A 13,974-nucleotide genomic window follows, 5' to 3' on the forward strand; every position below is an offset into this window, starting at 1 on the left:
CCGGACACAATTAGGGCCCCAGTTCGACCCTTGGGACCTCGACTTGAATAATGATTTTGGTCTCGATAGAAACGGCCAGACTAGTAGAATCCATTTCAAAAAGAATTACGCTCCGGACTCTACATATATCTCATTAGAATCGAATTGAAATTTGACATTTTCGGTAATCCGGACACAATTAGGGCCCCAGTTCGACCCTTGGGACCTCGACTTGAATAATGATTTTGGTCTCGATAGAAGAGGCCGGACTAGTAGAATCCATTTCAAAAAGAACTACGCTCCGGACGCTACATATATCTCATTAGAATCGAATTGAAATTTGACATTTTCGAAATTTCGGTAATCCGGACACAATTAGGGCCCCAGTTCGACCCTTGGGACCTCGACTTGAATAATGATTTTGGTCTCGATAGAAGCGGCCAGACTAGTAGAATCCATTTCAAAAAGAATTACGCTCCGGACTCTACATATATCTCATTAGAATCGAATTGAAATTTGACATTTTCGAAATTTCGGTAATCCGGATACAATTAGGGCCCCAGTTCGACCCTTGGGACCTCGACTTGAATAATGATTTTGGTCTCGATAGAAGCGGCCAGACTAGTAGAATCCATTTCAAAAAGAATTACGCTCCGGACTCTACATATATCTCATTAGAATCGAATTGAAATTTGACATTTTCGACGGATGTATCCCACTAATTACTCCAGTCTAATTCTTGGCGAAACATATTCCCTCCTCGCAACTTGGCGTATTCATCATATGCGGTCGAACCAATCAGCACCGCCATTTCGGCGCCGTGTGTTTCAACAACGACGCGGGTAATTAATTACTTTGATCTCGCCGCTCTCTCTTCCCTTTGACAAGCAATTGTGGCGTAAAATTCAGATAGTTCACGGCGTCGATCGAATTGTCAGTACCAGGTTTAATGTCATTCTCAAGTTGATTCTAATCAAAGATCTCGAGACGCATTTCTTTCTGTATAGTAGCCTATACTGTTTAATCCAGTCTTAGGGTGCTGTTGATGCTATGATTCCGTAAAACTTTGCATTCTTGATAACTAGATGTAAATGACATCCAAATCCAGTGGTTCCCATCATCCATTTTCTAGTGACAGGACCCTTTCAAAACAAGTTTCATTAGTATTTATGTACTGACAGTCTGACATTCATGAATGACCAATAACGAACATTTTGCACCTGCAATATGTCGCGATTTAATATGAACAAATCTGATACGACATGGCCTGGGCATGTACCTCTTGCCAGTAAATTCACAGAATCCAGATGCGTGTGTGTACGTACACCGATTTTCTTCAGCCAGCAAGTGTCTTCAGGTGTTCAATGTTATTGACGTAATTGGTTGAAATGGTGGTAGATGCAACCGCAATAAATTAGCCGAGACGGCGACTTGCAACAAGGAGTAGGCTCACTCGTTGAGTAGCAAGTTTATTGTTGGTACAAATCCTTAATAGTTGGTATCAATCGAATTTTATTGTCATACCGATTACGAAAGTCTAAATACTAATAAGATAGGGGCACTACAACCCCCTAAACGCCAATAAATGGGAAAATCCAGTAGCGCAGTGAAGCAATACATGAATTGGTTATCTAATGCGCTATCGGCCATCGCCTGCGTCACAGTGATTCTGAACCGGGTGCCGATTAAACTGATCGACTATATCTAGCTAGAGCAGGGGTCGCCAACTCAAAACGGGTCGCGGGCCACTTTTCAAATTTCGTAGAGGCCGCGGGCCGCATGAATTCGATATCGATGTAAAATAGGCAGCCACGTTCTTAAAATTTACTTCAGTACAACGAAAGAAATATTATTTTAATAAATGAATACAAATACAACAAAAAACCATAATCATCAATTTTATCTTATTTTGAACTGTGAGCTGTGTACGATACCTGGAAATGATTTTCGGCGACTAAGGAATCGATATTGGGACCAGCGCGATACGTTACTAGCTGAAAGACCATCTGCACGTAAAACTTGATCTTGTTGGGAAGCCCTAATCCAGTCGTTCTCAAACTTTTTTAAACATGCCCCCTTTATGATACTGAAAAATCGTCAGTAGTATTATAGCCTGTCTTTATACCCCCTCCAATCAGCGTCGAGTATTTGATCACGTGACATCTGTTAGCCAATCAGAATGCAGAAGGATGTGGGTGTGGTTCCAATACGAGAGAGGTTTTGGTTGAGCGAGAGATAGCATAGTTCCAGTCCAGTAACGCTGAGATATTTATTACGTCATTGCGTAAGTTGATTACCTATGATTGCGTATTGCAGCATGTTCATGATTGCGTCACATGCGTAGTTGATTACTTTATTTATTACGAGAGCGGCTTTGCTTAGTTCCACGTGTAACGCTGAGATATTTATTACGTCATTGAGTAAGTTGATTACCTATGATTGCGTATTGCAGCATGTTCATGATCACGTCATATGCGATTACTTTAGTTATTACGAGAGCGGCTTTGCTTAGTTCCAGTAATGCTCAGATATGATTACGTTATGATTGCGTCTAGTTCCAGTCCAATAACACTGAGAAATACGTTAATACGATTGTGTAGTTGAAGCATGTTCATGATTACGTCATATGTGTAGTTGATTACTTTAGTAACACCGAGATATGATTACGTTAATATTGCGTTGATTGCCTTTGCAGTTGAAGCAAGTGCAAGGTAATATATAACGTATAATATTTATTACATGATTATTCGCTGTAGGCTGTAGATTGAATATGTCAAAGATTACTGCTAATGATATATACGTCATAATGGATCGAATTGACCTGATGAACTGGTATAGGTTTGCACGTGAAAAACTTGAGCTATCTGACAATGAAATTGCCGAATGTCAATACATGGATTGCTATAACTTAACTGAGCAACGATATCAAATGATACAGTTATGGATTCGTAAAAATGGTCGTTACGCTACGATGAACAAACTTGAAGAATTAGTTCACAGCTGTCAGATACCTTCGAATAGCAATTCAAATGCTCTGTTGAAAGACATAACGTACTAAGAGGAGAATTGCGCGGACTAGTGAATAATGAAGATGCTCTCAGAAGACTTCAATATCGATGAAAATGGCTAATTTCACGTAAAATCATAAGATATTCTAATCATTGAAATCATGTAGATTATAACAGTGAACGTCTTTTGTACAAACTAATTCTTCAACAAGATAATCAACAATTTAACGAAAACTCAAATAGATATTCACAAAGCAACAATATTAAAAAAAGATGTTCACCGTTATAAGCCACAATGATGTCAATGAATATAGAAAAAATATTAATAATAATAATATTCCTCAGTTAGAATGAAATATTTTAAAAGATTCAAATCATGTTTTGATTCTTATAATAACGTAAGCTAATTATTTTCATCAACATCACAAGATAATTGATAAATTAACTAAATAATTAATAAGATATTCACAAAGCAGCAATATTAATAAAATAATCAGTGGTAACAACACATGGAAATGGCTAATTTCACGCAATATTATAAGATATTCATATTACTAGGTAATTTTTTGATATTATTACGTTGATTTGTGTGTCAATATTAGTGTAAAATGAAAGCATTTTGTAGTGCATACGCTAAGGTACTGCGACACTATCCATTAACCAAGAAGGTATTCAGTTAATTCCCTATAGAGCACAGCTGTTGTCACAATGAAATGTTGACTATCGAATGAAGTTTATTATTGTGTATTGATAGGATACACCTTCATGAGGTTGCAAGGTATTTGAATTTTGTGTAGCGCTAATTCTAATTAAACTTGGAGCTTGTACAAAAGATGTTCACCGTTATAAGCTACAATGATTTCAATGAATAATGAAAGAAATATTAATAATCATTAATATTCCAAAGTTAGAACCAAAGTAATAATACTTGAAAAATGAAATATTTTAAACATATTTAAATCCAGTAAATTGTACTTCTACTCCAAGTAGCAATTCACCTACTGACTGAAATTTAATCGAATTTGGTATGCCGCAATCATAGAGAAAAAGTAGATTTTCTCAAATATTTGATGTAGGTATTCATTGTTAGCTGCTGTTATAGGGATATTTCGCAATAGCAGTGCATTCGTATCACCGACTGTTTGCGGTCAAAGGAGATCGCTATAGACCAATAAATTACTTATAGCGGAAATGATGTTGAGCTGTACCAACGTAGTTAACTATCAAGTTCATCGTTATACACAATGATTTATCATTGATTAATTATCCACTTCGATTCGAGAGTTCAATTGCAAATTTTTAATCATTTAGTACCATCTTTCATCAAATTCTATAAGTCTTGCATTATATTGAAATCCCAGAACAACTAGAAATATGTATTAAAAATCCAGTGACGTAAACATTTTGATAGCACTGTGTAAATGACATATCGCAATATTATTACCCTACTCGCCTCACATATGTCTCACTAAACAATGCATTCGCTATTTAGTATTAATATTGTTCCACGCATTAGCCTGCAAATGTAGTATAATATAATGAGATAAGATTGTTTGATATGCAGGTCGCCCATGAAGCAGATCTCTCCACCCTGGACTATAGTAATGTGTTAGATGTGTGCTCAAATGTTTATTGTGAATAAGACCAGTTACGCTCCAGCTACCGTGTTGGTTAACCCGTTGTGAAATTTCTGCGGCCATATCTTCACCGTCACACTTATACTCTACGCGAACGCTATATTGTAGCTTAATTTCTTTATGTAGTACGTGCAAACATATGATGTGTGTCTCTCAATTTCCTTTCAAAATCCATATGATACAACAGCTGGCCTCTACAGGGAATTAACTGAATACATTCTTGACCAATGGATCGTGTCGCAGTACCTTACCCTATGCACTACAAAATGCTATCATTTTACACAGTAATAATGAGACACAAACCAAAGTAATGATATCAGAAAATTGCCTAATAATATGAATATCTTAAGATTTTTGCGTGAAATTAGCCATATTCTAGTGTTGTTATTGTTTCACTAGCACTGATTTTTCTAATAATATTGTTGCTTTGTGAATATCTTATTAATTTTTTAGTTAAAGTATCAATTATCTTGTGTTGTTGATGAAAATAATTAGCTTGTACAAAAGACGTTCACTATTAAAATATACACGATTTCAATGATTATTAAAAAATAAGCTGATGCAAGTTTCCAGAATGCTGATGCTAACTATGCTGTTGGAGCCTTTCCAAATAGCAATACGCAGTACAGTTATCGCAGATGGATGCAAAATAGTCCTAATTCTCAACAATTTGAATTGTCTCGAAATCACACTTATTGCGATATCAAATCCCCGCATTTAGTTGTATTTAGGGCTATTGCACAAGCTATCTCCAATATGCTGCAATATAGAGAGGTTCAAACTTGTCTAGGGTATTCACTTCCCGTCAACTAGCTTTTAAAGACACATTGATAAGCGCGCCTATTTAATTACCTAATTTTCTTGACTGTCTTCGAATATTTCATCGACTATCATAAGGAACATTCGCTCATCGCTCATCATTCGCTCATCATATATATATTACATTGACTTTAATATCACTATAACGGAACTATAACGAAATATGATGTGTATGAGAGCTTTCGGTGTAAATCAAGAAGTAAGCATATAATAGGTGTATGTAGCAGGTTTTCACCATAATGTAGGGTGCTTATCAACAATTTTTGTATATCGAATGTTTGTAGCTCTAGGAAGATATTCGTATTGGAGACTACGATTATATCTTAAAGAATATCAACATAACCAGCATATCAACCAGGACTTTTAGGTTCGTTTTCCAATAGAAACCTCGGAAATATCTCATCATAAGCAGCGTATTACGCTTACTCTTGGCTGTTCCATCAAGCTCCGTACACCTTGATCTTTTCGGATACATTGGCATTGCGGAATATGCAACGTTCAGCATTGGATGAACATTCCTAACAAAGGCATAGGTGTCCCCAGGGAACCAAGCTAACTTCGCTTCTATTCTTTTACATTGTTTGCAAAGCACGGTATTTTGTAATTCCATGAGACTTCAGTGGTTCTAGAATACTAAGTTATTGAGAGTCGAATAAACTGTCAATTAACTAAGCATAAAGTATTCAAAAATATTTAAAGCTTACGTCGTTGAACAACCCCGATATGATCATACAGCGAAAGTATAGCCCCAAATAGCGCTAATATCTCCCAAGCATAAGCAATAACGTGGTCGAAATGTACGTTTTATTGCAAATTTATCTCTAAACAGAATGAGCTGTAGCTTATCACATTCGAATTACTGAGTGAAATTGACATAGAACTATTAGGTCAAGCCGAAACATCTTCACTTCAGTTATCATTCCCATGGGGCTACTAGTTATAGCAGAGGCGGGCAAACTGCGATTCGCGCCTGTAGCACTTTATTGATTTCACGTGCGTTTCGCTATTTTGTTAAAGAAGTTCAACCTGATTATATGTTAATGCATCTATAGCGTATTAGAAATATGCGAATGGTGGCCCTATACAGCCTTCGAAATTAGCAATTGAACTCTCGAATTCAACCTGATCATCAATCAATGACAAATCATTGTTTTCAACGCTATTTTTTGTGGTTCACTGACTCACAACCTTTAGTGACCCGCAGAGCACTTACGTTAGTTGAACTTTGGCCTCAGTTGGACTGTAGATTACTAACCTACGGATAGATACGCAAGTCCCGTCGTTACGCTCCGACAAGCAGTTACACTTGTTGCTGAGCAATCCAAAAGAAGCATAATTGGTGGAGTTATAGCTTGCGTCCCGAGGGCTGAAATGTAATGAAACTGGTCTTAATCGAGAGCTACTGCCTCACTGATTCCGAAAATACAAATTCAAATCGTGCCGGGGATATGGAACCACCTCAAAACATCTCTCAAAATCTGAAAATCGACATAGTTCCAACAATGGCACCACCGCAACAGGATGAACATAACAATGGCCAATTTCGTCAAGCGATTGTTCAGAGCAATTTCGATTTTCAGACTTTGAGGGATGGTTTGACATGGTTCCATTTCCCTGACAAGATTTTAATTTGTATTCTCAGAATCAGTGCGACAGTAGCTCTCGATTAAGAGACCAGTTTCAATAAATTTCACCTCTCAGGTCGCAAGTTGTAATACCACCAATTATGGTGCTTTTAGATTGCTGAGCAATAAGTGTAACTGCTTGCCGGAGCGTAACGACGGGACTTGCGTATCTATCCGTAGGTTAGTAATCTATAGTTTTACCACCCCTGCTCTAAACCATAACCATAACAACTTGAGTAAGTACTGTCACTAGGCAAACCCTAGCAGAGTTATGCTCAAATTATATCAAATATTGCATGGAATATGGCAAATGAACACGCCAAGTATTATCAAGAGAAGGAAAACGAACGCCTAATTCCCTCTAGATACATATTTATTCGGAAAATCTCCCATTACAGGGTGAGTACAGTTGATTTCTCAAGGTCTTCCTATCTTCCCCACTTAAGCGCGGTAAGACTAGTTTGACTTCGCGGCATTCAGGATTATATCTCACGAAGCTCTGAATGGAATTCACGTATTTCACGTCGACTATCGTTCTGTTGCTATCACTGAGGTCGATTGCCTTTAGCTGTTCATTGAATAATAGGCGATTTAGATCAATTTAAAAAATACAGAAACGAACTGCATCGCTACATCGGGATCTACTATTGAGCAGAAAGATCTTACTGTAGCGCATCGCTTTCCCGTCTCTTCGCTCAGATTCCTGATTTGCATGGAAAGCATCTTGCAATTACTCAGATTAAATTCTTCCACACGGGAATTGCACAGGACTTTAGTTAGTGTTTTGTAGCAGGATGAAATGCCAGGATTTCTACTTAAATCCAGCGAGTGCAGCTAAAACATGGTGTAATGTTCAAATATTTTACGAGACTACAAATGACTCGGCACCTGTAATAGATTAGTCATAATATTATTTATCAACAGTTGAGCAATTTTCGCGATGTCTGCTCCTAATAGCAAAACTGATGCAACACCGAAGACAATAATGAAGCTCGAAAGGTTATTGAAGAAACCATCTAAACTAGATTTAAAATGAATGAACGATTGAAAAAACCTCTTGCTTAGAAGCAGTGATAGTATTTATTTTCAGACGTGATCAGAAACACTTTATTGATGATAAAAGTTCTATCGATCGATGAAATGTCATGCTTGAGTATGACTGAAACTCACATAAGCATTAGACTGTGATTGATTATTTCAGTTACAAAACATAACGGATCTAGTTCAAATGATCACCTCATGAATTCCGAGACCTTTATTTAATGAGATTAGTGAGTCTTCGTCCAATTCGCAAGCTGAAAGTCGAACGTTTTTCGTGTTATGCTTTCTTACAAAGCATCCAACTTCTTTCAAACCTGTCGGTTCCATATCCGTATTATAACTCAGATCAAGGTTTTCGACCTACAATTACAGTAATTTATTTCAAAATGACACACAAAACTATAGAAACGAGTGAGTACCTCGATAGAAGCAAAACTTTCAAAAGCGCGCATTTCCTCTGGTGTAAGGTCACACCCCTTCATGATAAGAGTAACCGCTTTGTCTTTACAAAGTAAGGCAGGCAGCGCGGTCATACACTCTTCATCTAGCTGATTGTAGCTGATGTCAAGATATTGGAGCTGAACAAATATAGGAAAATGTCAATTTACGATCAGCATTGATCAGATATAAAACATTTCAAACTGATAACAGAAAAAAAAATGTTGATTAGCCACTCACGTCATAATATACGCGAAATGTGCTAAGAGTAAACTAGAATTTCCTCTATCCATCCATCTCTGTACAATCGCTCACACAGAATGTGATCATTAACGACTATACCCAGCAATAATCGCACATACCTTACTGTTTTTGAGCTGTAGAGCAACGAAATCTTTTGACTGCAAGTGCGAGTTCACAAGTGACAAATAGGTTAGATCGTTCGAAATAATAGTCGCGAGTTGCGTAAAGTTAATGTTTTCCCCGTAGCTGAGATTGAGGTTTCGTAATTTCACCTATGGGAACGAGGTATTAGGAAATCTCACTTCGAGAGGTTCTATACTAGATTAGCGCCTAGCTTTTCCCATCATCAATACCTGATGCCGCCTGATAAGTTGATCCAAAATGATTAGAAAATCTTCGGATCCATCACTTTCTTCCAGATTGAGCTCCGTCGAACCACACTCCTTCATCAACTCGCATATTACTGGGAGGAGGTTTTCAATGTTGTCGTGTGCTGTAACGCTGAGTTTTCTTATTTCGACCTGAACGAGCGCAAAACTTCACACATAAAATGCTAAATGAGCTATGAACAGTTTAACACTGATCAACTTTAGCTATAGCCTATCTAATAAGGCTATTGAGACTGATTCCTATACAAGTAGCAATTGAGCATTGTTCGCTACGTTACCTTCAATTCTCGCCTTAACACATCAGTAATAGGGAACAACGCGATTACGATAAAAGTTTTTTTAAAGTCGTATCTGAATACTTATATTGAACGTGAATTTATAATGATCAGTGACTACGAGTGAATGTGTGAAGGCGTTTACCACAAATTCAAATCCACGAATTTTATCCAGTAGAATCTTTACGAGGTTTTCATTGAGATCGCATTGGCGAAATTCTAACTCATACACGCGACATTGCTGAATAAGACCATTCGCGATATTATGTATATCCAATTCAGTCGTAGTTTGGTGATAGAGCCCATAAGGAATATTCACGTCATCATGATCCGTAAGTACTAATTGATGGTACATCCTCTTTTCAGCTTAAGGATGTAAACTAAAAAATGTTGTATGCCGCCCTGATGAGTTTAATTATAATATACTTATAATGTTACAGTGATTTTTCAATAACGAAACTCTTTTACAGCATGCGCAGAATAATTTCATAATAAACATAAAATACCTGCTGTCGATGATTTGTACTAATTTGCGGCGCGTTCAATTAACTCATGCGGCTCAAAAATATAGTAAGCATGGCGATTGGTATTCGTTGAGTTGAATAAACATTAAAAACAATATATTTCCGCGCCCTCCTAAACCTAATTCCTCCTAACCCTACAACCCAAGGGCGCGGAAATATATTGTTTTTAATGTTTATTCAACTCAACGAATACCAATCGCCATGCTTACTATATTTTTGAGCCGCATGAGTTAATTGAACGCGCCGCAAATTAGTACAAATCATCGACAGCAGGTATTTTATGTTTATTATGAAATTATTCTGCGCATGCTGTAAAAGAGTTTCGTTATTGAAAAATCACTGTAACATTATAAGTATATTATAATTAAACTCATCAGGGCGGCATACAACATTTTTTAGTTTACATCCTTAAGCTGAAAAGAGGATGTACCATCAATTAGTACTTACGGATCATGATGACGTGAATATTCCTTATGGGCTCTATCACCAAACTACGACTGAATTGGATATACATAATATCGCGAATGGTCTTATTCAGCAATGTCGCGTGTATGAGTTAGAATTTCGCCAATGCGATCTCAATGAAAACCTCGTAAAGATTCTACTGGATAAAATTCGTGGATTTGAATTTGTGGTAAACGCCTTCACACATTCACTCGTAGTCACTGATCATTATAAATTCACGTTCAATATAAGTATTCAGATACGACTTTAAAAAAACTTTTATCGTAATCGCGTTGTTCCCTATTACTGATGTGTTAAGGCGAGAATTGAAGGTAACGTAGCGAACAATGCTCAATTGCTACTTGTATAGGAATCAGTCTCAATAGCCTTATTAGATAGGCTATAGCTAAAGTTGATCAGTGTTAAACTGTTCATAGCTCATTTAGCATTTTATGTGTGAAGTTTTGCGCTCGTTCAGGTCGAAATAAGAAAACTCAGCGTTACAGCACACGACAACATTGAAAACCTCCTCCCAGTAATATGCGAGTTGATGAAGGAGTGTGGTTCGACGGAGCTCAATCTGGAAGAAAGTGATGGATCCGAAGATTTTCTAATCATTTTGGATCAACTTATCAGGCGGCATCAGGTATTGATGATGGGAAAAGCTAGGCGCTAATCTAGTATAGAACCTCTCGAAGTGAGATTTCCTAATACCTCGTTCCCATAGGTGAAATTACGAAACCTCAATCTCAGCTACGGGGAAAACATTAACTTTACGCAACTCGCGACTATTATTTCGAACGATCTAACCTATTTGTCACTTGTGAACTCGCACTTGCAGTCAAAAGATTTCGTTGCTCTACAGCTCAAAAACAGTAAGGTATGTGCGATTATTGCTGGGTATAGTCGTTAATGATCACATTCTGTGTGAGCGATTGTACAGAGATGGATGGATAGAGGAAATTCTAGTTTACTCTTAGCACATTTCGCGTATATTATGACGTGAGTGGCTAATCAACATTTTTTTTCTGTTATCAGTTTGAAATGTTTTATATCTGATCAATGCTGATCGTAAATTGACATTTTCCTATATTTGTTCAGCTCCAATATCTTGACATCAGCTACAATCAGCTAGATGAAGAGTGTATGACCGCGCTGCCTGCCTTACTTTGTAAAGACAAAGCGGTTACTCTTATCATGAAGGGGTGTGACCTTACACCAGAGGAAATGCGCGCTTTTGAAAGTTTTGCTTCTATCGAGGTACTCACTCGTTTCTATAGTTTTGTGTGTCATTTTGAAATAAATTACTGTAATTGTAGGTCGAAAACCTTGATCTGAGTTATAATACGGATATGGAACCGACAGGTTTGAAAGAAGTTGGATGCTTTGTAAGAAAGCATAACACGAAAAACGTTCGACTTTCAGCTTGCGAATTGGACGAAGACTCACTAATCTCATTAAATAAAGGTCTCGGAATTCATGAGGTGATCATTTGAACTAGATCCGTTATGTTTTGTAACTGAAATAATCAATCACAGTCTAATGCTTATGTGAGTTTCAGTCATACTCAAGCATGACATTTCATCGATCGATAGAACTTTTATCATCAATAAAGTGTTTCTGATCACGTCTGAAAATAAATACTATCACTGCTTCTAAGCAAGAGGTTTTTTCAATCGTTCATTCATTTTAAATCTAGTTTAGATGGTTTCTTCAATAACCTTTCGAGCTTCATTATTGTCTTCGGTGTTGCATCAGTTTTGCTATTAGGAGCAGACATCGCGAAAATTGCTCAACTGTTGATAAATAATATTATGACTAATCTATTACAGGTGCCGAGTCATTTGTAGTCTCGTAAAATATTTGAACATTACACCATGTTTTAGCTGCACTCGCTGGATTTAAGTAGAAATCCTGGCATTTCATCCTGCTACAAAACACTAACTAAAGTCCTGTGCAATTCCCGTGTGGAAGAATTTAATCTGAGTAATTGCAAGATGCTTTCCATGCAAATCAGGAATCTGAGCGAAGAGACGGGAAAGCGATGCGCTACAGTAAGATCTTTCTGCTCAATAGTAGATCCCGATGTAGCGATGCAGTTCGTTTCTGTATTTTTTAAATTGATCTAAATCGCCTATTATTCAATGAACAGCTAAAGGCAATCGACCTCAGTGATAGCAACAGAACGATAGTCGACGTGAAATACGTGAATTCCATTCAGAGCTTCGTGAGATATAATCCTGAATGCCGCGAAGTCAAACTAGTCTTACCGCGCTTAAGTGGGGAAGATAGGAAGACCTTGAGAAATCAACTGTACTCACCCTGTAATGGGAGATTTTCCGAATAAATATGTATCTAGAGGGAATTAGGCGTTCGTTTTCCTTCTCTTGATAATACTTGGCGTGTTCATTTGCCATATTCCATGCAATATTTGATATAATTTGAGCATAACTCTGCTAGGGTTTGCCTAGTGACAGTACTTACTCAAGTTGTTATGGTTATGGTTTAGAGCAGGGGTGGTAAAACTATAGATTACTAACCTACGGATAGATACGCAAGTCCCGTCGTTACGCTCCGGCAAGCAGTTACACTTATTGCTCAGCAATCTAAAAGCACCATAATTGGTGGTATTACAACTTGCGACCTGAGAGGTGAAATTTATTGAAACTGGTCTCTTAATCGAGAGCTACTGTCGCACTGATTCTGAGAATACAAATTAAAATCTTGTCAGGGAAATGGAACCATGTCAAACCATCCCTCAAAGTCTGAAAATCGAAATTGCTCTGAACAATCGCTTGACGAAATTGGCCATTGTTATGTTCATCCTGTTGCGGTGGTGCCATTGTTGGAACTATGTCGATTTTCAGATTTTGAGAGATGTTTTGAGGTGGTTCCATATCCCCGGCACGATTTGAATTTGTATTTTCGGAATCAGTGAGGCAGTAGCTCTCGATTAAGACCAGTTTCATTACATTTCAGCCCTCGGGACGCAAGCTATAACTCCACCAATTATGCTTCTTTTGGATTGCTCAGCAACAAGTGTAACTGCTTGTCGGAGCGTAACGACGGGACTTGCGTATCTATCCGTAGGTTAGTAATCTACAGTCCAACTGAGGCCAAAGTTCAACTAACGTAAGTGCTCTGCGGGTCACTAAAGGTTGTGAGTCAGTGAACCACAAAAAATAGCGTTGAAAACAATGATTTGTCATTGATTGATGATCAGGTTGAATTCGAGAGTTCAATTGCTAATTTCGAAGGCTGTATAGGGCCACCATTCGCATATTTCTAATACGCTATAGATGCATTAACATATAATCAGGTTGAACTTCTTTAACAAAATAGCGAAACGCACGTGAAATCAATAAAGTGCTACAGGCGCGAATCGCAGTTTGCCCGCCTCTGCTATAACTAGTAGCCCCATGGGAATGATAACTGAAGTGAAGATGTTTCGGCTTGACCTAATAGTTCTATGTCAATTTCACTCAGTAATTCGAATGTGATAAGCTACAGCTCATTCTGTTTAGAGATAAATTTGCAATAAAACGTACATTT

At 37.5% G+C, this 13,974-nt stretch overlaps 3 protein-coding genes across 5 annotated transcripts in view; 1 reads left to right on the top strand and 2 right to left on the bottom strand.

Annotated features, from left to right (window-relative positions):
• The window catches only part of LOC145455118 (replication factor C subunit 3-like), a 120,857-nt gene that overhangs the window by 44,418 nt on the left and 62,465 nt on the right, over window positions 1-13,974 (bottom strand). The window lies entirely within an intron of this gene.
• On the bottom strand, window positions 7,122-9,475 carry LOC145456234 (uncharacterized). 2 transcript variants are annotated; one of them, XM_080334311.1, is made up of 7 exons: window positions 9,144-9,475; window positions 8,910-9,062; window positions 8,529-8,687; window positions 8,424-8,469; window positions 8,305-8,363; window positions 7,735-7,902; window positions 7,122-7,636 (listed from the first exon to the last, which is right to left on the bottom strand). In XM_080334311.1, the coding sequence occupies exons 1-7, from the start codon at window positions 9,237-9,239 to the stop codon at window positions 7,442-7,444; spliced, it is 876 nt and encodes a 291-aa protein (XP_080190437.1). In that variant the 5' UTR covers window positions 9,240-9,475; the 3' UTR covers window positions 7,122-7,441. The 2 variants fall into 2 exon arrangements, with proteins under 2 accessions (XP_080190437.1, XP_080190436.1); XM_080334310.1 differs by having other exon boundaries at window positions 8,305-8,469; window positions 9,144-9,468.
• On the top strand, window positions 10,736-13,089 carry LOC145456233 (uncharacterized). Of its 2 annotated transcripts, XM_080334309.1 has the most exons (7): window positions 10,736-11,068; window positions 11,150-11,302; window positions 11,524-11,682; window positions 11,742-11,787; window positions 11,848-11,906; window positions 12,309-12,476; window positions 12,575-13,089. In XM_080334309.1, exons 1-7 carry the CDS (start codon window positions 10,973-10,975, stop codon window positions 12,767-12,769), a joined length of 876 nt encoding a protein of 291 aa, XP_080190435.1. In that variant the 5' UTR covers window positions 10,736-10,972; the 3' UTR covers window positions 12,770-13,089. The 2 variants fall into 2 exon arrangements, with proteins under 2 accessions (XP_080190435.1, XP_080190434.1); XM_080334308.1 differs by having other exon boundaries at window positions 10,744-11,068; window positions 11,742-11,906.

This window comes from Botryllus schlosseri, chromosome 14 (genome assembly GCF_051294905.1).
Source record: "Botryllus schlosseri isolate E-star chromosome 14, Bs_hap1, whole genome shotgun sequence".
NCBI classification, from domain to species: domain Eukaryota; kingdom Metazoa; phylum Chordata; class Ascidiacea; order Stolidobranchia; family Styelidae; genus Botryllus; species Botryllus schlosseri.